At 56.6% G+C, this 25,691-nt stretch overlaps 1 protein-coding gene across 14 annotated transcripts; it reads right to left on the bottom strand.

Moving 5' to 3' along the window:
- Nucleotides 1-286: 286 nt before the first annotated feature.
- Nucleotides 287-25,337, bottom strand: NADK (NAD kinase). Of its 14 annotated transcripts, none has more exons than XM_070611145.1 (14): nucleotides 25,158-25,296; nucleotides 24,471-24,622; nucleotides 17,690-17,766; nucleotides 14,805-15,023; nucleotides 12,749-12,832; nucleotides 7,561-7,690; nucleotides 7,002-7,110; nucleotides 6,764-6,849; nucleotides 5,398-5,500; nucleotides 4,907-5,058; nucleotides 4,589-4,688; nucleotides 4,339-4,496; nucleotides 3,452-3,534; nucleotides 287-2,464 (listed from the first exon to the last, which is right to left on the bottom strand). In XM_070611145.1, the coding sequence occupies exons 4-14, from the start codon at nucleotides 14,981-14,983 to the stop codon at nucleotides 2,314-2,316; spliced, it is 1,335 nt and encodes a 444-aa protein (XP_070467246.1). In that variant the 5' UTR covers nucleotides 14,984-15,023; nucleotides 17,690-17,766; nucleotides 24,471-24,622; nucleotides 25,158-25,296; the 3' UTR covers nucleotides 287-2,313. The 14 variants fall into 14 exon arrangements, with proteins under 14 accessions (XP_070467246.1, XP_070467241.1, XP_070467244.1 ...); XM_070611140.1 differs by lacking the exon at nucleotides 25,158-25,296 and adding an exon at nucleotides 24,826-24,967; XM_070611143.1 differs by lacking the exons at nucleotides 24,471-24,622; nucleotides 25,158-25,296 and adding exons at nucleotides 21,668-21,827; nucleotides 22,035-23,335.
- Between the last annotated feature and the right edge of the window lie 354 nt (nucleotides 25,338-25,691).

The raw sequence follows: 25,691 nt of genomic DNA, 5'->3' as shown, positions 1-25,691 counted from the left end.
CCCCCCAGGCTTCTGCTCCTCTCTGTAGGACAGGCGGCTGTGGGCACAGCCCCGAGCAGCACGCCTCTTTGGGGAGGACACTGCCCAACCCCAGAGCTGGCCGGTGCCAACAGCAAGGCTGATGGGACACTTGGGCCAGGATGCAGGGTGGGGCTACTGAGCGACCTGTCCCTCCTGTGGCCGAGGGCACGCTCAAGGTGTCTGCAGCTCCAGAGGCCCCAGCCACCTCCCTCAGCATCTTTGTGTTGGTTACCAAGACCCAAATAAAACGGTCACTCAACCCAACTTTTTAAAGAAGTCTGTTTATTGAAAGGATCCGAAAATAGTAATAAGGCTTTCAACAACATTTAACAAAATTTCAAGATATTAACAATATGAAACATTAAGAAGTGACTTAAAAAAATCCAAAGTTTTCTAGATCATTCCAACATTATGCCGTTTGAGGACTTGCTTGACACTTGTTTTCCCGAGTGAGTGATCTGAATTCTGGATGCCACTTGCTTCTGGACCGAAAGCTGGGAGTTTGGGTTTGGCTCACTCTCAGCTGGCGGGAGGACGGGCAGGCCTCTAGCTGGGGCCAGTACCCACGGACAGGTGGTGAGTGCCCCAGTGTCTCCAACCCCAGGCCCACTGCCAGCTCCCACTGAGGCCGAGACACAGAGGTGCCCAGACCGGCAAGTGCAGGGGACAGCGCTCGGTGCAGAGCCTGCTCTGGGGAGACCCCTGACTGAGGGCAGCCGCACGTGTGGCCCTGGACACCATCTATCAGCGCGAGACTGAAGCACGCGACCTCCAAGGGGGCAAGTGCGGCCCCCGCCCGTCACTGCTGAAGCGAGTCCAAGGAAGGGTGGGCACTCATCTCTTTCAGCTCTTGCCAATTTAGCAGATGAAAATGCAACTCAAAGTCACTCAAAAGCAGATGCCCGTACTTAGGACGCTTGATAGGTGACAGTAACCAGGGGCCGTGGCCATGTGCACACTGAGCCAGGGCTCCACCAACTCCACAAAGGCTCTGGCCCCATGTGGTAAACACACGTGCACACGCCCCACCGGCTGGCTGATGGAGGAGCGGCTGCAGGAATGATGGGAGTCTCCCTGGAAGCCCAAGACCCACCGGAGAAGCAGGAACAGAGTCAACACAGTGTCACCACCACCACTCTCCTCACTAACCAATTTGTCCTGAACTTGTTACAACTGCAAAGTACCAGGCTTTCGAACCAAGAAGCACCCGTCTGTACCAGGCTTTCTAACTGAGAAGCACCCGTCTCTCTCGTGGACTGTCGCCCTAGGCGATCATGCTGGACTGGACAGAATGGTCCCAGTGCACAACGTCACAGAACACAGTGGAAACATGGGACAAGGCTCCATTTCATGGGAGTACAAACCCCCTTCCCTCTGAAGTCTTCGAAGTGTGTACAATAAAATCTGTACGTAAGCACTTCAGAAGGTTTACAAGAATCTCTAAAAAGTATACACAGGCTTTAAAACATCTTCCCGGCAGGGAGTGCTGTGCCTGCTTTGTGAGGAATGTGTGTGGTCCGACCTCTCACCTGGCCACCACCAGGCCACCGCCAGGCTCACCAGGCCATGATGTGGTGGCACCTGTCACACCCAAGCACAGGGGGAACACGAGAGCCTCGGGCCCACGGCGGGGGTCTGGGCAGACTCAGTGCTGGCCTGTCGGGGGGGGGGGGGGCCACCCACCCAATGGCCCGGCCAATCAACCAACAAGCTGCTCTTTGCGAAAGTGTTCCCCTCAAGAAGGTTTCGGGGAAAAAGAGCGCAGGATTAAGGGGAAAATTGTGGCAGCTAAGGGAAGATGTGTGGCTACAGGACATTTATTTTCTAACACCAAAGAAAGATCAATCGGATCTGATCCCCTCTGAATTTTAATAGACTGATTTACGGAAAAGTTTCCTGACAAGGGATTACAAAGAGCCCATCCAGCTCGGGGCCCCGGCCCCAGGATCCCAGCCCCAGGATGGGGCTCTGACCACGACATGGTGCATGTGGTGCCAACCTCAGAGCTCTGGGCCACTGCTCACTTTTTGCTTCCTTAGAAATGCAAAAGAGAGTCAGATTTAAAATGTTAAAAACAGCTGATCTGGTCATAAAAGGCAGATTCCAGGCTCTTCCTCTGGCTACAGACAGAAGTGACATGGAGTCTGGTGCCCAGCGGGGCACACAACTGTTCACAGCACGTGTTCAGGCTGGCTTTTCCCCTGGAGGGTGAGCAAGAAGGAGGCAGAAAAGGAAAGGAAGAACCGGAGAAGCTTCAGGCTCAGGGTCCCGAGTGTGGACGAGGAGCGCAGCCTAGACTTCCTCCTCCTCCTCCTCTGGGAAGTGGGCCTGCTTCTTCCGCACGTTCCAGTGCAGACACTGAGCCAGGCTCTCAAACCAGTCGCTCACGGGGTCTCGGACGCAGATGGAGGGCAGGGGGTAGCAAGAGGTAGTGATGCTGATGCTGAGACAGAAGAGACACGCGCACGGCACAGGTGAGCCCAGGGCACCTTCCAGAGCTGGGCGAGGAGCGCCTGGCCTGCCTGGCCCAGTCCCAGAGCCCTGCCTGAGGGCCACACCCACCCTAACTGGCAGGGAGCCATTTGGGATGCGGCTCCCTAGCCCAGCTGCGGCCCATCTCAGCTCTGCTCCCATCACTTGCCACTCAGCCTGGGCCCTCATCCTCTGATGCCCCAGGGGCAGGGGGCCAGGCAGTGTGGTGCCTTTCGGTCTAGCCCCAAGGAGACTCACAGGCTGAGGGCTCAGTGGTGCTGCTGTACCAAGGAATCCTGGGACAGAACCACAGACTCCCTTAGCCCATCCAAGTCCATGGAGGGGGCCCCACAGACTAGGGTAGCGGGCAGGATGAGGGGACGGGGCAGACAGGTGCAGCCGAGGGGACCCCATGGACTGGGGGAGCAGGCAGGATGAGGGGATGGGGCAGACAGGTGCAGTTGGAGGGGACCATCCGGGTGGGGGGAGTGGGCAGGATGAGGGGCGGGGCAGACAGGTGCAGCCGAGGGGACCCTAGGGACTGGGAGAGCAGGCAGGATGAGGGGACGGGGCAGACAGGTGCAGCTGGAGGGGACCCTACGGGCTGGGGAAGTGGGCAGGATGAGAGGACAGGGCAGACAGGTGCAGCTGGAAGGGACCCCACAGGCTGGGGAAGTGGGTAGGATGAGGGGACAGGGCAGACAGGTGCAGTGGCAGGGGTGCCAAGGCAGGAGAGTGGCCGGGGTGAGGGGCCCTGGGTCTGTCACTCATAGGCACAGCAGAATGTGAGGCCTTGTGCTGCAAGCTGGGTGTGACTGGCTGCCTGACAGACATAGACCCCGCCATGACCATGTGAGACCTGGGGGACAGAGACCCGTCCAGGCTCTCAGTGGCAGAACACTGCCTCCAGGGCCCACACGTGCTCCTCATGCCTCACTCCAGCCCTGCGGGCACACACCTGTCTCCGTGGCGGATCTCCTGTCTCTTTCGTCCATCAAAGGACACCCAGGCGGTGTTCCTAGCTTCCGGTGACAGCATAATCTGAAGGGGTCAAGCAGGACAGGTGTGGACTCAGGCGCCTACTGCTGAGCCCTTGGACCCCACCCAGGGAGGGCAGCCCCAGCCAGGAGGAACCTCACAGACAACACAAGTGCCCACTGTGTGCCAAGGCCAGTTCCAGGCTGTGAAGGCATCAACTCGTGTCTTGCTGACACCAGTCCCGGGGAACAGGGGACGGGCATCTCCCCAGGCCCAGAATTGCCACTCACCCACCCATGGCAGGAAGATAGGGCCAGGCATCTGGCTCCAGCCCTGAGCTCACTGCAACCTACAGATGGAGCCCCGCCCACCAGGGCTCACAGCCAGGGACACGCTGGCCTGCAACGGCCTGCAGTGGGTGCGTGGGGCAGGGGAAGAATGAGGTGGAGGCACAGCGGCAGCAGGGATGGGCCAGACACCAGGACAGAGGTCCCAGGGGGCATGTTGGGCAGGGGTCATTCCTCACCTAGGGCTACTTGTCCTGGCCCATGCAATGTGCACCAGCCTCACACTGCAGGCCGAAAGCCCTGCCTGAGGGGCTGGCCCAGCTCTCAGCGCCGCCCCCACCGACCAGACCCTTGGCAGCATGAACCCAGCAGAGAGACCAGAATGGCCATGAAGCCCCATCCAGCACCCAGCAAGGTGGGGCCCATGGCCCAGTGGGCACTGGGGTCACAGCTAGGGAGGTAACGGGATCACAGGAGGAGGGGCGTGGGGGACAAGGTAGCCTCAGGCCAGAGTGGGTGGTCAGCACTCCAGGCCCTGGGCAATGGCTCAAACCAGAAAAGGTGAAAGGGGGGCTCTGACCTTCAGCTCGACCCCTGCAGGGACCACAATGGGCCGGAATGACAGTGAGTGGGGGCAGATAGGTGTGATCATGATGGCTGGCACGTTGGGGTGGATCATGGAGGCCCCAGCTGCAGCCGCATACGCTGTGCTGCCCGTCGGGGTGGAGACAATCACCCCTGTGGACAGGCAACATGGTCACTCTCCCTGGTCACCATCCCCCATCCCCCTGCCCACACAGAATTCCCAGGGCTGCCCGATGCCCGCCTACCGTCGCCCTGCACCGTGGTGATGAGGTGCCCGTCCAGATAGACGTCCACGTTGGACAGGTATGAGGAGGGACCTCTGTCGATCACCACCTCATTCAAGACCTGGGGGATGGCCAGGCCACAGCACATTGAGGGGCTGGGCAGCACCTCCCAGTGGGTCTGCCCTCAGGCACCTGTGCTGCTCCTGGGCTCTCTGCAAAGTGCTGAGGACAAGGGGCTCCCCCAGGGTTCCAGCCCAAAGGCCTCCACCCCGTGCCCCTCCCCAAAGCCAGAAGACAGTAAGGGCACGGCCTGGAGCTGGGGGGAACGTGTCCACAGACCTGGTACTGCATGACCTGCTTCCCGACCTCTGTGTCCAGGTCTGTAGCCAGCACCCCGTTCTCGCTGATCCCGTTGGGGATGGCCATCTTCCCTCGAAGCTCCTTCACGACCCTGACCTTCAGCCGGCTCCGGAGAACAACAGCTGCATTCCCTGGGGGCCGGCAGGGGTCACAGCCAGCGAGGTCAGCAGGGATGGGCGGCAGCACCCCACAGGAAGCAGACCAGAGACCCCTGATCCTTCTCCCAAATTGAGAGCAACACTTCTGTGAACATAGTTCACTGCTACTCAACACACACAGCAGCTTCAACCTGTGACCTGCTCTCTCCTTAGCATCAGGAAAAACACGTCTGAACCATTCAGAATTCAGAAATCTCTGAATCTGGAAACACTTACATGTTGCTCTATGCATCATTTAAAAAGCCAGAAACCAAGTGAGAAGACAATCTCATGTTCAGAACTGCTTGTGGGTTCCAGAACATTCCGACTCACCCTGTATCACCTGAGTAACTTGGGACTGAAAGTTCTCAAAGTTGAAGGGGGTCAGGAAGCCCAGGGAGCCCAGGTGAAAAGCCATGACCGGAGGCACGCTGCCCTGTGAGCCAATGAGGCAGGTCACTCAGCTGGCCAGTCCACTGCAAAGGCACCCGAGCACCAACCGCCCCACCCCTGACCACCCCCAGGAGGGGACACGAGGGCAGGCTCTGCGCCAGGCATGGGCAGGGGGCTGACGTGTTGAGGGGGCGGGGCCAGCAGGGCTGACTCAGCGACCACACCTGAGGTCAGCAGGGAGTCAGGGAGCCTAGAGAAGTAGCAATGTGGAGAGCCAGTGAGAAACAAAGGCAAGAGGACTGACCAGCCCACTGACCACAGAGGACAGGAAGGAGCTGATGAGGGCTGGACATGAGGCGATCACGGCCACTCCAGCGCCACCAGGCTCTGACCCGTGGAGACCGTGCCTCATAGGTTCTAGGTAGGAAGACCCGACGGGGCAGTGGGCCTGAGAGTGGGACTTGTGGTCCCCAGCAGGGCACTCTGCAGCCCTTCGAGGGGGAGGAGCGGGATGGTAGCAGGCGGGGGAGCCTCGGAGGGAGGCGGGCAGGAGCGGCAGCTTTGAGGCGGCTGGATGCGGTGGGTGGGAGGGCCGCCCCCAGCACCTCGACTTCCGGCCTCGCCCAAGCTGACTCTGCAGGGTTCCAGCCTCAGTGGGTGTGTGTCCTGGGGTGCTGAGGCCCCGGTCCACACCGCCTGCAGAACCTGACCCTTGTGCCCTGGTGGCTGCCCTGTCACTTGCAGGCGGCTCTCCAAGGGCCCCCATGCCTGACCATCTAACGCACCTCAGCTGGGTCCCCGCAGGAACCTTGCCTTGTGGGGAGTCAGGGTGGGCTCCTGTGTAGACCCTCACCCTCTGGCACCCCCAGAGCGTTTCCCCTGATGCCCTGGAGGATCAGCCTGCAGCTGCTGCCCCCACCTGTCCTGGGCCCCCGCCCAACACAGCCACGCAGCGCAGCTTGCGAATGCCATCTGTGTGTGGACCGCAGCCACCCCCAGGGCTGTTTCTCCCCTGCAGCCCTCTTCCTCCCACCCCGCGCCCTTCTCTGGGCCTGCCCACGCCACTTGCCACCAGCACTCCTGAGCATGGGAATGCCCAGCCACCCACAGCTTCAAGCACCCAGAGCAGAGGCTCGCCTGGCATCATCGCAGAGCTGCTCTACAACCAACAAGCGGGCTCACAGGAAAATCCAGTGAGCCTCAGTGGGAACGTGCACCAGTTGCCCAGCATAGGGCAGGAGACGAGAGGGGGGCGAACCCTCCTCAGGCTGTGCAAGCCCGCAAGACGGAGGCCGCCGAGCCTCACCTGGAAGAGGGAGGAGGCGTAGAGCAGGGTCCCGTCCCCCCCCAGGCAGATGATGAGGTCGATCTGATTGGAAATGTCGTCATAATCTAGAAAACACAGCAGCGAACACAAGGAAAACCGTCACAAGCCCTTGGCGCTGCAGGGCAGAGCCGCCCAGACGGAGCAGGGGCGCTAGGGGCTCCCATCTCACCTGGACTGGCGCCCAGTCAACCACCGACAGAACCCAAGGACAACTCGCCTTCTCTGAAGGTGCAGAACTTCCTCTTCACTGGCCCAAAGCTGTCGTCACTCACTATGGCAGGGTCTTCTAGAACTTTCTTCTCCACATACACAATCATGTTGTTCTCCTAGAAGGGAGAATGGCACGTCAGCCCACAAACGAGACCCAGTTCAGATGGTGCTGCTCCTCCACAAAGCCGCCTTTAGGCCTGGGCGTCGCAGGACAAGGGGGAAGCGAGTCCTCTGTCTTGGCCGGCAAACGGCTTCCAATCTGCTCATCTCGCAGATTTCCATCTTGCTGGAGGGTCTGCGACGCTTGCTATGGAAGCCACTCTTCTGGAGAGAGCCTCCTAACTTTACCAGCTACGGAATCAGAAGCGTGGACACCTGATAGGAGGCTGGCTCCACGACCCCCTCCCCAGCCCCGTGTTCCCCTCCCTGAGCCCCCAGCCAGCCCAGATGAGCATGTTGTGGAGCGTCAGCAAGCATCAGTTTCCACTGTGGCAGGTGGAATCCCACCGGCGCAAATGAAGCAGGAGGGCAGAGGGGAGCTGTGGGTCGCCCCCCGGCCCGCTCACCTCCATCAGGTACATGCAGAGCTCCTTGAAGGGCTGGAGCAGGCTGGCGTCACGGATCTTCTTGATGACGAGAACACTCTTTGGGGACTTGTTCCATGTCAACCGCTGGCTAGCAGGGTCCTGGATGTGCCTTTGAGGGGAGAGCAGCGTTCACACCACGAGTGCGCTTTCCCAGGAGGGCAGGCAACGGCACCCCTGGAAGCGTGTCCTCGGGTCTTGGACGAGCGCCCAGTGCTGTACTGACCGGGCCGTGCTTGCCCATGCCCTGCGGCTGGGGGCCGGTCCGGCCAGTGTGGGCCCCAAGTGCCCGGAGCCGGGCTGAGGGCACAGCTGAATCCTCTGGCTACTCGTCCCACCTGGACAGTCCTCACTCAAAGGACCCCCAGGTGCCTTGCTGCCTGACTGCACCCCTACTCAGTTACGCAGCCCTGACCTGACACCCGCTTGCTCTTTCAGTTCCCAGCGACAGCCAGCGATGGCTCCTTTGGAACAAACCTCACTCATGGACTTGCTCCAGGAGAAACCCAGCCGGACCGCTCTTTGCTTGGGGCCCTTCCTGCACGCGGTGGAGGACATCGGACCTCCCACAAACATCCAAACCAGCTGACTGGGGCTGCGGCCCCTGGGGACCACTACAGACCCCTGAGGACACAGCTTCCTGCTGACTTGTACGTGGCGGGGTGCAGCCCCACGTCTACACCACTAAGTGAACAACTCAGCTGACCCTTAACTTTGACAGTTAAAAGCCTGTTTAATGGGGCTGGCCCCATGGCTGAGTGGTTAGGTTCATGCACTCCGCTTCAGGTGGCCCAGTGTTTCACTGGTTCGAATCCTGGGCGCGGACATGGCACTGCTCATCAAACCATGCTGAGGCAGCGTCCCACATGCCACAACTAGAAGGACCCACAACGACGAATATACAACTATGTACTGGGGGGCTTTGGGAAGAAAAAGGAAAAAACAAAAAAAAGCTTTAAAAAAAAAGCTTAAAAAAAAAAAAGCCTGTTTAAAAGTCAGTGACTGGCAGGATTTTTGGGGCAGTGAAACTACCTGTGTGATTATAATGGTAGGCACACATTTGGACAACCTCAGAATGCAGGGTGCCGCGCGACCCCACTGCAAGCTGTGGGCTCTGGGAGACGATGCCCTGTGGGTACAGGGCCTCAGCTGTAACCAACGGCCCTCTGTGGGGTGTGGACAGTAGGGGAGGCGCTGCATGTGGGGGGGATATGGGAATCTCTGTACCTTCCCCTCAGTCTTGCCGTGAACAGAAAACTGTTGGAATAAGAAGGTCTATTTTGGGGCTGGTCCCATGGCCGAGTGGTTAAGTTTGCGTGCTCTGCTTTGGCGGCCCAGGGTTTCGCGAGTTTGGATCCTGGGCGCAGACATGGCACCGCTCATCAGGCCATGCTGAGGCGGCATCCCACACAGCACAAGCACAGGCACTCACAACTAGAATATATAACTATGTACTGGGGCGGGGGTGGGGGGTGGGCTTTGGGGAGAAGAAGGAAAAGAAAAAAAAGATTGGCAACAGATGTTAGCTCAGGTGTCAATCTTTAACAAAAAAAAAAAGAGAAGGTCTATTTTTTTAAAGAGTTAGTGGGCTCCTGCCCAAGAAAGACAGCCTCCTAAGTGCCCGTGGTGCCGACCGGTCACTGGTGCTGGTGGGCCAGCGCGAGGAGGCCACCTGCACTGTGGTCTGTGGGCAGCAGGCCCTCACTGACGGGTAGGGCTGTTCTTCTGGAGGCAGGGCCCCCTAGCTGTGACCCCGATTCCTGTGTAAGTCACAGGGAATGTCCCAGGCCAGCCTGGAACAAGCCAGGTCTCACATGGTGAACAAGCTCCAAGGAGTGGCGTGCGGACAGGCGGCCACCACGGGTCAGCACATACCTCGGCCAGCACTGACCTCTCAGCCCATCGGGAAACACTTCTTCAAGTGCAGTGCAAGCCAGCAGGAAGGCTTCCCTACCCCACAGACTCCCCATCCGACATCGGCTCCCACGGTGCATCGCGGGTGGTGCTTCCCTCTGGGAATGCGGGACAGCCCACTAACAGCTTTCAGAACCACAACAGAAACCACTAACGAAGGCGGGCAGTGACTCATCTCGCTCTCGCCTGACTATCACTCACCCTTTCCAGGCGCTTCCTCGAGGAGAGGGCTCACTCATAACTCCCTCTATGAGCTTCATCACCCGCCCAGGTCACAGCACAGCTCACGAGTGGGGACGGCCGGTCCGTGCACGGCACCTGTCACACTTTGCCAACGACAGGAGTATAATGCAAACCGGCCCCTCAAACTCTCCGGGCTGTGCATCTGAACCAGGAACCTAATTTCTGCATCCTCAGAAGTGAAGGCAAAACAGAATCCTGAAGTGACTTGTCAACGGTTGTGTAAAACAACCAAGTCAAGAGTCTCCTAAAATTAACAATCAAACAAATCGCACTGAATCTTCTTATTGTTCACACAATCCTCTTGCCTAGTCGCCTACTTAAAACAGAAAGTCCTCAGGATCACCTGAGACACAAAGAGGCCAGACCTGAGACGCTCGCTGTGCTCCTCACTAAGCTGGCCGGCGAGCTCTGCTGCCCTCGGTGCTCAGGACAAGCCCTGTCCAGACTCCGGGTGCCGTGACCCGTCCCAGCCGCACGGGAACTGGCACAGGGTCGTGGGACTGGCTGGGTCCTGTGGGAGTTGTTCTCAGTCTACAGTCAGGTGGAGGGGCGTGCAATCCCCAAATCTCGTCCCTCTGCTCGGCCACGGGCCTCAGAGGGAGTGTAGGCGGCTGGCAGTACTCTACCCAGGTCAGCGGGCGTCTGACGCACGGCTGAGCAGCCGGTGAAGCCCCTCCCCGTTGACCCAGGCAGGCACCGCCCACCCCCTCCAGCCCTGGGCTTGGCCGCACCCAGCCAGGGCCACTGTACTGCACAGGCCTAGGTGCCAATCGGTCACTCAACTTCCTGCTGGGTCACCCGCAAAGTGCATGCTGACCCTTCCCTGGCGCATAGGCTGTGGATGCGGACAGGAGAGCAGGGCTGCCTGAGAGCAGGGCTGCTGGACAGCTTAGAAGGTGACCCATCGGAGCCTTTGCCATCTTGTAAGGCAAAGGCAATCACACGTTGGCAATTCCATGCGTTTCAACGTAAGAGAAAACACACACTCATAATGAAATTTCAGACAATAAAGTAGGAAGCAACAGTCCCTCGTAATCAACCCTTCTATAATATTTTATTTCTGAATGCCAGGGAAAAAGCCAGGTTAGTACCTATGAAGCCCTGCCCCACCCAGCTACAGTGCTGGGAAGGAGGGCGGGTGCAAGGTAGAGAAACGGAGTCCTGTCCCCTCAGAGATGACAGCCCACCAGACAGTGCTGGACATGGGCCAAGGAAGGCCAGAGAAAGCCGCTTACTTCTCAACCTTGACCTGCAGCCCTGGGGACACTCCTAGGACACTTGCCCTCTGTCTGGGGCACCTCACCGTGAACAACCCCGCCTTGACCCCGGGGAGCAGCTCAGATGCCGCCCTGAGCCCCCACCTGAGGCTCACGAGGCCGAAACACACACGCAACTCGGACGGTGACTGTGGGCTTGGCCAGGACTGAGTGATGGCTAATTAAGGCTGGACGGCGGGAGGCCACTCAGGTGGCACTTAAGTCGAGATACGAGTAACAAGGAGCAAGCAGCTCTGCCAAGACCAGGAAATGCAGGGTGAGGCCCTCAGGCGGCTGGGAGAAGGCTAGGGCAGGGCCAGTCTATAGTCAGAGCAAACAGGAAGGCGCTGGGTGTGGGGAGAGGGTGAGGCAGGAGCTGGCAGCGGGAAGCTAGGGCTCTGGGTCTGGAGGTGCCTGGGTGGGCTAGGTCACCAATGTAGCTGCTGTGCAGAGAGCAGACTGTGGGGGCATGAGAAGGGCCACGGCAGACGGGTGGGAGTCGGACGAGGACGGGATGGGAGCAAAGGCGGGATCAGACCTGCCCCGCGTGTGGCAGCAGCGACCAGACAGCCACAGACGGTGCCTGAAACGAACAGGGGCGCTCGCCCAGAGGGCCTAGTGCCCAGTGGCCCTCAGTGTCTGCAGGAAGTGGGCAGTCACAGGCCCCACACACCACGCACTTCACAGTGGGCACCCTGAGGTGGCAGCACGGGCGCCGTCGCCATCCCCTGGGCCCACCACCTCGCACCCGTTCAGAGGGTTGCACCTGCAGCCTGGGGCCCCAACTACTGGGGTATGCCGTGAGATTTGGGGTGGACAGCTGCACTGAGCAGTTCACAGGAGGGAAGGCTCTCAGACGGTTAGTCGCAGGAACACAGTTGAGGCCACAGCGCTCACCCCCTGGAGAACGTGAACTCCCATGGCTGCCCATGAAGGAGGGGACCCTGTCGGGGGGCTGCACACAAAGGCCTGAAGGGAGAGCGCAGACCGCCTGCAGGGGTGGTGAGCGTCCACCAGGGACAAGGCACAATACTCAGAGCGGAGATGGAATCCTGATTCCTTAACATAAAACACTAATGTCAGATAAGTCATATTCGTGTGTCTTTGCAAAGACATAAACCACAGCCAGACCCCACACAGCCCATGAACAAAGCTTTCACTCCTTTGGAACCATCAAATACTAGATAGAAGAGGCCAGACTGACGGAGAGGTATTCAAGAGTCCAGGGAAATAATCCTAATTGCTTAGTTTTTAAACAGTCTCTCATCTGTGCACCTCACCAGGAGTCCAAGGCCACGCTCCCCTCGGGCTGACGCCGCTGCTGCCAAAACACAGAGCTTTTAAAGCTGCACTCACAAGGCGGGCTCTCTTTCAAACAAGTAAACTCAGGTTTTCAAAAAAAGCCAATTAACGTCTCTGTATTTCAAGAATAATTAAAGGAGAAACATACTGGACCCACCAAATGCGTTAGCATGAAATACATCAGTTCCCCTCCTAGAGTTTTTACTGTAAAAACAAAAGAGTAACTCTAAACATCTTAGGGGAAGCCCACTTGACCTGCTGCGCGCATGGAGCGGACCCTGGCCCGTCCCCTGTCCACGTTCTCGAAGGTATGGGAGACCCTGCACTCAACGAGAGTTGGTGACAGTGCCTCCCAGCTTTTGCTGACCGACACGTACGTTAACACGCACCCTCTCACTCTGAGGTCAGCACCTTCTGCGCCACAGCAACACAGTCCCGGACGCCCCGCTACTCACATGATGGTCTGGGGGTTCTGCAGCACGCAGGCCTTTGGTCCAAAAGTGGTCACCGGGCACGGCCCGTGCAGGGAGCGGGTCCTCCTGTGGGGAAAGGCACAGAGTGGTGACATCAGTTGCCCCAAGAGCACACGTGTGGACAGACACAGGTACAGACTGTGCAGCCTCCCGGAAACACTTCTACTCCCAATGACATTAACTCTGTCATTTGCCCCGTCCACGAGATGGTCCCAGGAGACTCCGCCCTGGCCTGCAGAGCTGCATCCAAGGCCACACTGCCTGTGTAGTAACAGCAGTGAGAGAGACACAGAGGCACGCCCAGAAATGACCCTGAGGACAAAGACCCCAAACCAGCACAGGTGCCCAGGCCCCCCCAGAACAACAGAATGTAACCTCTGGGGACAGGCCTGGGAATCTGAATTTTTGCAGTGTCTCTTGGCAATTCTATCTGAGGACCAGTCCTTGAGTTTATTCTTGGGAATCAAGACCTTAGAAACCATCCCAAAGTGATCTGGATTAAAATTCTAACAAAAATGCTCATCCTGAGTTGTACTGTCAATAAAAAAAATACTACTTAAATGATCCAACTTTCTCAGTAATTTAAAAGTCGCTCAGCCACAGTCAAATCATTTGCGCAGAGGGTGCCGCGGCCAGCACGCGTCCTGGGGACGACACCACTTGGCTGCCCTCCCTCTCAACCTGGGGGTCCAGCCCCGGCCCCAGCAAGGGGCCGGGGGAGCAAAGAGGACACCCCCACAGAGACAGGGCTGTGGGACGTGTTCACCCTACACAGAACACTAGCTTCCAACAGCCTCATGGTCCCTTTCTGGACCAAAAATACTGTCACAAAGACAGCAGACGGAGCTGGCTAGCTTGCTTTCATCTTTACCCATCTTATGGGTGGACAAGGCCTTCCAACCGCAGCACAGACAAAACAGATTTCCTACTGTCTCACGAAGGGCAGCCGACCGTGAGAGAGAGTCATGCCATCTGGACGTAGGCTGTGCCTCCCTGGCCCTTGAGAGCACGCAAAGATTTCTGGAAATGCTGTCCACAGGAGGTTTTCCTGAGGCGCATTTACACCTAATCTCTGCTCCTTAAGAACTGGCCGTGACTGGGCACATTCCTCCGTCTCTCCCCGGCCAACACCCACACGCAGAGGCCACCTCTGACCTGCTGCCGCCACACCAGGTTCAATGTCCTCTGAAACAGAAAGGGTGTGTACGCCAAACCCACAAAACCAGACCCCAAAGCAGGGCTGCCGGGGGAACGCAGACAGCACACTAAAGCAGCAGCAGGTCACCTGGAAACTCGGCACGACGACACAGGTGAGGGAAGCTGCCGGTCCCGGCAGACCCTGCGGCTGCCTCTCCCACACGTGGGTCAGAGCCTTCTAGACAGAAAGCTGTGCTGGCACTGCGGCCCTGCCCCACTGCCCACCAAGGGCACCACTGCACCTTGCCTGACAGAACCACGTGCTTTTCCCCAAAAGCCCCTGCCTTTCACAGACGACCCTTGCTTGAGAGGCGAGGCCGGCTCTCGCAGCTGCCACCTGAAACTCACCGCGTTGACAGTTCCCAAAACCAGAGCAACATCCGCAGGGGCCATCACAGTGCTCTGCCGGGCAGGCCGCTTCATGCGAAGCTCCCAGGCTGTTGCTCAAGCACATTGCGCAAGAATGCGTACCTCCAGCTCGCCAGAGAGGGCTCGGGCAGGCCACGGCGCTTGCCCACACCTTGCCGCCTCCACCAGCCCCAGCGATGACCAGCACCTTCAGCACCACCCACACACCTCACACTCGCAAGTCTGTGAGGGCACAGCTGACGGGCAAAGAAAAGGAAAAGCAGCCATGGGTGCCCTCTGGGAAGACGTGCCAGAGCGTGCTTGTCCCCTGCTCTGGGGACTCAGAAAGCCCGTCCCACTCCACTTTCTGAGGAGACATCACATTAATCAGTATTTGTACGCACCCGTATAGACTACTTAAAAGAACCTTTTGTGGCAGTTTTATTAAGTCAGATCAGGAAATCAGAGAGGGGGGCAGGGAGGGGCCTTGTACCTGAACTCCTTGGTGCTTGCCGGGGCGGGCGCGGCAGACAGGCTGCGGGACTTGGCGCGCCCCCGCATGGGGTGGCTGAGCCCCCAGTCCTCGTCCCCATGACACGCGGAGCAGCGGTACGAGGCTGCATCTGCACTCAGCTCCTTACTCATGTTGACTTTCTCTTGTTCCACTTCCATAGTCGATAAACGAGGACTTTGGTCCGAAAAACGCTGATGCCTTAATTTAATAAAATAAATAAAGTAAGTAAATACACATGTACAAATTAATGTATACACACATATATACACCCATTCTATCCAGGGGAATAACGGTTGAAGTCCAATTTACCAAAGGACTTTGAAAATAGTCTGTTTCCATCATAAAGATACTTAAGAACTCAGGAATCTACCTGTGTTTTTTCACGAATCTAGAAGAGCTAAAAGCCAAAAAACAAGAACAAGCTGCGGAGCGGGTGCTACGGCCCATCCCTCACACACCACGCGAAGGCTACGCGGCGAGGGGAGCACGGCGTGCTGATGGGGACTCAAAGGCGGGCGGCTGTGAACACCTCTCACTCCAGAAAAGCCGGGTCAACAGAATCAGTGAGACTGACCCACAGGCACATTCAACTCCAGCCCTGCAAACACAGCCTGCACTTCTAGTCCAGCACCAGCGAACATTTACCAAAACTGACCTTGTTTGTTTGCTTGTTTTTTGAGGAAGATCAGCCCTGAGCTAACATCTGCCAATCCTCCTCTTTTTGCTGAGGAAGACTGGCCCTGAGCTAACATCTATGCCCACCTTCCTCTACCTTCTACGCAGGACGCCTGCCACAACACGGCTTGACAAGGCCACACCCAGGTAGGTCCGCACCCAGGATCTGAACTGGCGAACCCCGGGCCACCAGAGCAGAACGTGGGAACTCAACCGCTGTGCCATCAGGCCAGCCCCCAAAACTGACCTATTTTAAGCCTCAAAAAAACCTTCAACTTCCAAAAATTAGCAAAGGTAGAGAACCTGATTTCCGACCACAATACCATAACACAGGAAAAGACAAAAGGAGAAGGAAAACCAAACCCTCCAACCACTCAGGACACCTCAACTTCCTCCTGACCCACTTGCGGCCTGACTTATGGCCCATGGCGCGCGGAAAAGAAAGGAAAAGAACTACCTGAACATGGAGCCAAAGTTTCTGCCAGCCCGTCAGGCTGCATGGAAGGTCCTGAGAACAGAGTGATGAGCTGAGATTTAACTCAAGTAGAGGTAGAAAAGGAAAAAACAAGCCTAAGAAAGGCACAGAGGAGACAAAATAGAGGCAGAAGCCAACGTGTGAGAGACAAAGAAAACCAGAGTCTGGAGAAAGAGCACAGGGAGTAAACTAGCTTAGATCAAAGGACGAAAAGAATGACACTAACTGGAAAACCTGGATCAAAAGGTAATTTTCTAAGAAAACTGCTGAGAGAGGGAGGGGGAGGGGCCAAGCAAGAGACAGGGAGAGGGAGGGAGGGAGGGAGACAGGGTTGACAACTGCCCGAGTGGATCAATATCAGTGGATCAATATCGTCCTAGCTTGAGAAACACTGATGTTTTACAAATACATGAAAAACTCAATGAAAACCAGAACCTACAAAAACACGACTGATATAACTACTCCTATTCGATACTTGGAGGCCAAAGCCAGTGCAATAAGGCAAGAAGATGCAATAAAGACAGAGGAGGAACAGGTGAAACTGTACGTGTAGAGGACACGATTTTCAGTAGAAAATCATAAGGCATCTACAAAAAACCAACCACATCTAATCAGCAAGTTTATCAGCAAGGCTGCAGGAGACAAAATTCAACACATGGGCAAAAGATCTCAACTTTGGGCAACTTCCCTAAAGATATATGGATTGCAAATAAGCATGAAAAGATGCCCAACATCCTTAGTCATCAAGGAATTGCAAATTCCTGACACCCTACCAGAAGGGCTAACATGTAGGAAAACTGACCACAGCAAGTATGGGCAAGGCCACGGCGACCGGAAGCCTCCTGCACCGCGACTGGGAAGGGACCCGACAACCAGTTTGGGAAATAGTCCAGCAGTTTCTTAAAATGTTAACACATGCCTGCCATGTGCCCAGGTGGTCGCCCCAGAGAAACAAGAATACGCGTCTACACACACTTGTCTGCGAAACTCGAGCTGTGATCCCCCAGACCTGGAAAGAGCCCTTCACTCAGACCTCCGCTCAACGTCACCTCCTCAAGAGGACACAGGTGCCACCCGCCTGTCACCCTCCGTCCAGCACCACTTGCCCTTGTGTCACTCTTTCATGCATGGTCTGTCCCTCGTGTCCCAGAACAGGAGCTACCAAAACTTGGTTTTGCTCAGTCCAGGTGCTCAGTGCCTGAAAAGTGCCCCACTGAATTCACAGGGTTATCACTGGCTTGGGGCGATGACGAGCAGGCAGCCACGCGTTCAAGGCCGGAGCCCAGGGGACCAGCTGGCATGGGCCCAGTCAGCCCACGGTGAACACGTACAGCCATGGAACTGGAGGGCTCCCCACAACGTGGGCCACGCCCCCATTCAGCAGCCAAACAGAAGGGATCTGGAAAGAATTCTGGGGGAAATGGAAAAGAGTGAGGTCAAGAGTGCAAGAGCAGCAAGGTGTGAGGATGGAGACCAGGGGGTGGTAGCCGGTGCCCAGAGAGAGGACAGAGACCACTGGCCAAGGAGGGGCCCCCGTGATTAAGTGTGTGATGGCAGAGAACAGAGAGGCTGTGCAGCGCTCCAAAAGGCAGCAGGGTAACCTGGTAAGAGACACAAGAAGGCAGATTTTGGCTTAATATATGAAAAAACTAAACAGACATGTTTAACTCCTTATTCCATCAAGAACGGTGCAAAAGAAAAAATAACAGCCAACCTCACTGAGCAGCTTCTCTGCTTCCGGCACTGCCCTGACTGCTTCTCTGCGCCATCCACTTAGTCCTCACAAGGGTCCTAGGAGAGCAACACCAGACAGGGAAATTGGAACTATCAAATGTGAACTCACAACTTTAAAAGGAAATATTGTTAAAAAACTAGTTTTGAGCTGTTACTAAGAGGCCTTGCAGCAGCCTCAGGCTGCCACCTTGAAAAGTAAACCAACTACTCTCCTCTGACCTGCAGAGCCGGAGCAAGGCTGCCGGAGCAAGGCTGCCGGAGATGGCATCCTGGACTGAGAACAACCTGTTGCCAAAAAAGGGCAAAGGAGGGGCTTAAAGGACCCTGTCAGCCAAGCTATAAGCATGCAAGCCTCAAAAAGAAAACACTTGAACAAATGATGGCTGAGAAGAGAGAGTCCACAGAGGAGAAGTTGACAAATCACATAAAAAATAGCTGTGATACAAACCAGGGTGAAGATAATGAGAGATGTTTAGTTTCCAACTCAACAGGAGGAAAATGTCACCAGACAAGGTGTGCTGCCCCTTGGGGACAGCGGCTTCCCTCTTTCTGTGCAGGAAGGAGGCGCAGGGACAGGGGAAGCAGGCTGAGCTGCAGCAACGTGGGCAGTTACCTAGACCAGGACGGCCCACGAGGAGCAGAACCACGGCCCATCACAGGCCCAGCACCCACCCTGCCAGGCCCTGTCCGGGCACTGGACATCCCGACTCACCCTCACAGCAAGCCGCGAGGGCAACGTCTAAGAGACCGGAGCCCAGGACCACAAGCTAGGACGGGGCAGAGCTGCCACCTGGGCCAGAGATCCTAGGCCCCTACTCACAACCACAGTGGACACAGACACAGCAGGGAGGCCCAACGAGGGTCCCAGGGCATGAGCCGCAGGCGAACCAATGACTTGACCCCTTCTACACTAAAATAAGGTTCCATCAGGGCATGCTTCAGGCCCCAGGAATGCGGAAGACCTACGGGTGATAATCACAGGCAATGGTCCCAAATCTCTGGCCAAAGCAACCTGGAGACCACCCTCAGAGCACCAAGCGCAGGGCACCACCCTCAGGGCACCACCCTCGGGGCACTGCACCACCCTCAGGGCACCACCCTCAGGGCACTGCACCACCCTCAGGGCACCACCCTCTGGGCGGCACGCAGCTGAGACCCACTGTGAGGAAGGCCTGCCTTCAGAAGTCCCACGAAGGCAGAGAAGCTTCAGAAATAATATTAACAAAAGAATGAAAATGGCTCCTCGTGGGGCTCCATGGCACAGTCACTCAGGGACACTCGTGGGTCCTACGTGGTCACCACACTGAATCTGTGGCCAGAGCCGGGCAGCTGACGCTGTAATCCTAGGAGGACATGGAAAGCTCTATCCCTCCAAGAAGGGGCAGAAATGACCATCTAGTAAGATTCCTACAACCCTGAGGAGACAAGGAAAGGAATGAACTAAACCTATGATGCTGAAATTTTCAATAGGCTTATAATTAGCTTTGTAATTATTGGCTTTTTATGTCTTCTGTTTGATGTTAATGGGTAACATATTCAAACAAATCATTCCATGTAATTCTTATTTAAATGGTTGAGGGGCATTTGTTACGTCTGCAATCAACGCTAAAAGTTTAATTTCTAGGTTTTGTTTATTACTTAAGAAGTCAAATAAATTTGGCATTGCACAAAAAGTAGCACTAAGGGCAGGTTAGGTTCCCATGGACCCAGGTCCTCTGGAAGGACAGCCACCCCTCCCACCCCCACCCGACACACTCTGCAGAGGCCTTTCCAGCTGCACTGACCAGCCCAAAATCACCTTCCAGCTCCTCAGCTCTTCCTGGGAAAAGTACAGGAACGTAATTTATCCTACAGCCAGATATGCAGGTGACACTGTCTCAGCTTCTACTTGTAGTTTAAGAATTGTATTACACTAAGTCTTAGGCTAATATTTTTATTGTATCCAAAGTATCCTTAATACAGACACAACACATGTTTAAAAAGGATAAATCCATCCCCAGGCAAGGTGATTCCAGGATAGAAAGGCTGGCTCAGCCACTGTAGTCCAACGTGTCAACAGGGTAAAGGAAAAAACCACTAGTTATATGAACAGATGTACAAAAAAGTATCTGACAAAATTCCACACCCATTCATGACAAACACTCTCAGCAACGAGGAACACAGTGGAACTCTGTCAACTTGATAAAGAGCGTCTACAAACCTACAGTTAACATCATACTTACTGGCGAAAAAATGAATGCCTTCCCCTAAGCCTGGGAACAAGGCCAGGATACCTGCTGTCACCACCCTCACCCAACAGAGCACTGGCGGGGCTGGCCAGCGCAATCAGGCAAAAAAGATGCAGACAATCAAAAACCCAGCGTCACTTACAATCACTTAAAAATATTCAGATATACATCTAACAAAACATGTAAAGGACTTAGATGCTGAAAATCATAAAACACTGCTGAAAGAAAGCAAAGATTTCCTTCTACACAAATGGCAAGACACACCTCTGCTCACGGACTGGGCGACTCAACACAGTACAGACGTCAGTGCTCCCAAAACCGATCTGCAGGGTTAACTCAGTTTCTGCAAAGACCCCAGCAAGGTTCTTTTGTAGATGTAGACAAGCTTACTCTAAAGGTTATTTGGAAAGGAAAAGGTACTAGCAGAGCTAAAACAATTTTCAGAAAGAAGAGTCGCTCTCTCTGATTGAGGACTTACTCACCATCATCAGGACTGTGCTGCATTTGGCGGAAGACGGCCAAACAGATCAATGGAACAGAAAAGAGAACCCAGAGACAGAACCACACAAACATACTCAAGTGATTTTGACAAAGACGCACAAGCAATTCCACGGAGGAGCTGGAGTGATCAGACATCCACAGGCAAAAAAAAGTGAGCCTCAACCTAAATTTCACATCTTCAACAAAAACTAACTCAAAATGGATCAAACTGGACTATGTTAAGTGTAAAACATAAACTACAAGACCTTCCTAAGAAAACACAGGAGATAGTTTTTGGGACCTGGGGCTAAAGAGAATTGTTTATACATGATATAAAAAGCACAGTCCATAAAAGGTAAAAAAAATTGATAAACTGGACTTCATTAAAATTAGAAACTTGCTCTGTGGAAGACCTTGTTAAGACAATAAAAAAACAAGCTGCAGACTGGGAGAAAATATCTGCAAACTAGGTATCCAACAGAGGATTTGCATCTAGAATATATAAAGAAATCTCAAAACCAACAATGAACCAAAAGAGATGAACAGACCAAAGAGGATGTAGGCATGGTACACAAGCCTGTGAAAAGACCCTCCACATCACCAGCCACTGGGAATCGCAAATGAAAACCAGCTTGGGGTACCACTACACACCCACCAGACCGGCCAAATAACTACAAGCTGGAGAGGGTGCACAGAAAGACCATCACAGCCTGCTGTGGGAACATCAAAGGGAGGCACTCTGGAAAAGAGCGTGGCAGTTTCCTATAAAAACTAAATATACAACCCAGTAGCTGCACCTTGGCATTTATCCCAGAGAAATAAAAACTTACGTTCACATAAAAACATGCACAGGAACGCTCACAGCAGCTTTATTTGCAATAGCCAGACCCCGCAGACAGCCCAATGTCTTCCAGCTGGTGAAGAGTTAAACAGATCGTGGTGCATCCCAACAATAAAACACGACTGGGCCTCCCAAGGGAAGGCCTACTGACACCTGTGACAGTTTGCATGGATCTCAGGGGCTGAGTTTGAAGAGCCTGTCTCCAGGGGTCACATACTGAATAATCCCACTTACACAACCTTCTCGAAATGACAAAATCAGAGAGAGAAGGAGAACAGATGAGCAGTCGCCAGGGAGTCTGAACAGGGCCTGGGGGAGCTCCGCGGTGAGATGGAGCGGTTCTGAGCCTGGATTGTGGCGGTGGTTACAGAAATGTACACACAAGGTAGGCCGCACAGAATCTACACACCTAAAAACGTGTAGAATCTCCATAAGGAGTGTAGTGTAGTTAACGGTATTTGTCCAGCCCAATTTCCTGGTAATATTATGGTGCCATCGACATGTAAGCTAACACCGGGAGAGGCACAGGGGTCTCTCTGTGCTATTTTCACAAGTTCCTGTGAGTGAGTCTGTAATTATCTCAAAACAAAGAGTAAATTTAAAAAAGGATAAACCAATCAAAACCACAAAAGGCAAATGTATTTAAAAATCATTATTACACAGATCTAGAAGCTGTTAAAACACACTTGCCAAGACTAACTTGGTGACTAACAAGTAAACTAGTCTATAAAATAGTCGTATTAAACATTAAAACCAGCTTTTAAAATTTATCTCACATTTAACTCAACTTTAGCATGTTAACTGTTCCAAAGGATGAAATTCCAATTCCGTCCAAGTTCCTCACACAGACAATCTGAGTTTAAAAGACAACTCTGCACTGGCAAGTTTCAGGAAAAGGGCTGGAGCAGAACAGCAGAGCGTCTGTGGGTAAAGAACACAGAGCGATGGGGAGAGACACTGCCGGGCGAAAACAGAGCACACGGGGCACTGCAGGAGCCACACGCGCCGCTGTGAACATGACCCCAACACACACCTGTCGAAATACTCAACAAAAAAGAAAAGTTTATTTGCAGACAGACACGGGAAAACGTTCCTCCGCAGTGACATGAGTCGGGGAGAAGTGCCCGTGCGCTCGCCTGCCCCGCTTCCCCAGCAAATGACGCCAGGGCTGCAGAGATGCCACCAACCCGGGCATCACACTGGTGGCGGACGAACCGAGAAAGCCCTTCTGGATGGTTCTGTGGCGACAGGAACCAACAGCCTGACCGCTGAACAGGACAGAGATCCGAAGGGGGCTTTTCAGCGCGCGGCTGCCCGTTCCTGGGGCCGGCGAGGACAGGGGTCTGCACAGCTCTGGACGAGCCCAGGCGCCGCCCTCCCGCCCCCCCCCCCGGGCCACCTTCGCCGGTCCCTCTGAACACGTGTCCCCGTGCCTTGAACCCAGGAGGGCGGCAGCCGCGGGCGGGGACACACGGAGAGGGGAAGCCCCCAGCCAGCGCGCGGGGACGGAGTCCTGGCGTCAGAGGCGGACCCCGGCGGGACGGAGAGGCCCGCGGGCAGAAGCGCCCCAGGCACCGCCCGGCCGGCGTCGGGAAGCTCCTCGGGCCGCCGGACGGCCGCCTCCAGCAGTCGCGATTTGAGGTCACAAAGACGTGGGGCCTCAGCTCCCACGAAACACCTCCTGCCTCTTCCTTCTGCAAGTTAGGGATTCCGCTCCTTCTCAAGAGCTAACTGGACGCGCTGAGACCTACCGCCGCTCCCCGCTCCTCGTCAGGTCAGCCCCACCCCGGAGAACCCCGCTGGGGACCCCCAGCCCTGTGCGGACCCCGTGCCGCCCTCAGCAAGCGCGCGCGGCGGGCGCTGCGCGGTCAGCCGGCCGGAGAGGCCGCACAAGGACGCCGGGCCCGCCCCGGGCGCAGGTCCTCGGGGCCCTGGCCGGTGCCGGGCCGCCCGGAGGGCAGGACTGCGGGACTCGAGCCAGGGGCCGGGGGCGCCGCCCGGAGCGAAGGACGCCAGCTCCAGCGTCTGGCCCGTCCTCGCGAACCCAGGCGCCGGGGCGATCCCGACCCACGCGCCCGGCGCGGCCGTCGGCAGGTCACGTGTGCGTCCTAAGCGAAGGGACCAGCCCTCGAGGACCCGCCCTCGGAGGCACCGCCAGACCGTGAACTCGGGCCCCCCAGGAGCGCCCGGGGGTCAGGGGTCAGCTCAGGCCGCGGCCCACGTCGCGGAGACGCCGCATTCCCCGGCCCCTCACGACCCCGACCCCCGCGACCCCAGGCGGCAGCGACCCCGGGCGGGCGGCCGGGCCGAGCGGCCGCGCGCACTCACCGTTCGCTACCGCGGGCGCCCGCGGGGCCGCCCCGTCGCCGGGCCGAGCCCGCAGACCCCGCCGCCCCGCCGCCGCTCGCCGTCGCTAGCCGGCCCCTGGCGCCGCGGCCGCTCCCCGCCCCATGGCCGCGCCCTCCCCACGGAGACCGGCCCGCGGCGCCGGGCCCGCCAAGCAGCAAAGCCGCCGCGCCGCCAGTGCGCACGCGCACGCGCCCCACGCCGCCCCGCGCATGCGCGCCCCTCCCCCCGCCCCTCCCCGCGCATGCGCCCCAGCCGCCCTGCGCACGTGGGCCGCCTGGCGGGGACGCTGGCCGGGGCTGGATGGGGGAGGAGGCGGGGGGGCGGCCAGGAGGCGGGGCCCAGGCTGCCCGCACCTGGATGGCGGCCCAGGGAGGATGACACCTGGTCCCCACTAACTCCGCTGCGTCGGAAGCACGTCTGCCCTCCCGCCCGAGCCCGCTGACCCTGCCCCTGTCCCGCCCCCGCTCCCCTCCACCTCGAATTAGGTGGGCTGGCTGCGGGTCCGGGCGAGTGGTGACACCCACCACCCGCCGAGGATTCCATTACTATCAGGGTGTGACTCTGCTTAGGAGGAACATGTTTGGGGAACTAAAACTCGATGTGAGCAGCTGCGACAGAACCGCACCCCTCGGCTGCCGGCTCAGCTAGAGGGAGCGGGCCTGCCCCCTGGACATCGTGGACCTAACCCACCCCAAGCAGCCTAGTAGGTCCTTGCACACCACCTGGACCTCAGGGGCTCTAGGCCTAGGGTCTCAAAGGGGCCCCTCGACGGTGACCTGCCAACACTGTTCTTCCCCCGTGTCCCCACACTCAAGGACCCAGAAAGGAGGAGGGAGGAAGGGAGCCAAGGCCACAGTACTCACGTTGTAGCTTCTGGTGTAGCTGCGGGCCTCCCTGGGCCAGGCACTTCCCCCAGGTGGATGAGTTCTCCCAAGGTTTGCTGAATTGACGGTTACCCACCACTACTGCATTCAGGAGTCTTGTCCCAGTGTTGTGCCAGGCTCCTGGGACACGTCTGTGAATAAGTTGCTGCAGGGTTACTGTAGGAGATGAACCTGGGCAGTGCACCTCCTGGTGCTTTCTAACCTGCCTGGCTCCCCAAGTGCCATCCTTTATTCCTTCTCTACACTCAGGGCTCCCCGAGATGGAGCAGCTAGCCCAGGCCATGTGTGGACTGGAGTCCTACAGCAGCCTGGGAGGCTTCCCCAAACCCCATACCTGCTGCCGTCAGAATTCTCTGGCTGGGACTCCTGGCCCTGTGTCTAGAGACCTGGAACACGGCAACAGAGCAGGACACGTCTCACTGCTGTCCCAGGACCACTGAGTAGTCGGGTCACGAAGGGTGAGTGGAAGGAGGGGCAAGGATGGCCGTAATTTGGGGGGATTTCTCAAGCTCTGTAATTTCCTCATCTGGTTATTTTGTAAACCCAGCTGCTTCCCCAAAGTGACTGCTGGCCATGCCCCCAGGAGAAGCCTTTCGACCTGTGTTTTTGGATGTGATCATTAACATAAGAAAAATATTAATGCTTGATCCAGCACTTGTTACATACCTGGCACTGGGCTAGGCCTCCCAAGAACCTTCTAAAGCAGGGACAGTCTTTGCAGAGAAGGCATGGAGGCAGGAGCGCTGCCGTGTAACTAGCCAAGGTCACACAGCAGGCACCCTTCCGTGTATGTCTCTCTAAAGGGAACTTGTGTAGGTGCGTGTCTGTAATCAACACCCTCTGTCTACCCTGGACTTTGAGACTTTGGGGAAGGGACACTTCCCCATCTCAGAGATGAGCACACAGGGGCTGACGCTGATTGTGCAGTTTCCTCCAGCAGGCCCCAGGGCCCACCCTGGGGATTCGGGGGCCTTGAACTCACACCCGGTGCCCCAAGGCTGTCAGGGAAGTCGAAGGCCAATGCTGGGAGGGGCAACTTAGGGCATCCAGAAAGTTCCTAGGGGAGGTTTCACTTGAGCTGAGTCCAAAGGCTGTGCAAGGATGAGCCAGCTGTGGTGGGGAGAGGGAAGGGCCGGCAGCGGGGTCAAAGGCCAGCGTGGGGGAGGATGCCAGTCAGGCCTTGGAGGAGCTTCCTCCCTT

The sequence above is a fragment of the Equus przewalskii genome, chromosome 2 (genome assembly GCF_037783145.1).
Source record: "Equus przewalskii isolate Varuska chromosome 2, EquPr2, whole genome shotgun sequence".
NCBI classification, from domain to species: domain Eukaryota; kingdom Metazoa; phylum Chordata; class Mammalia; order Perissodactyla; family Equidae; genus Equus; species Equus przewalskii.
Note: the sequence above shows the minus strand (reverse complement) of the source record. Positions and strands in the feature narration are given on the sequence as shown.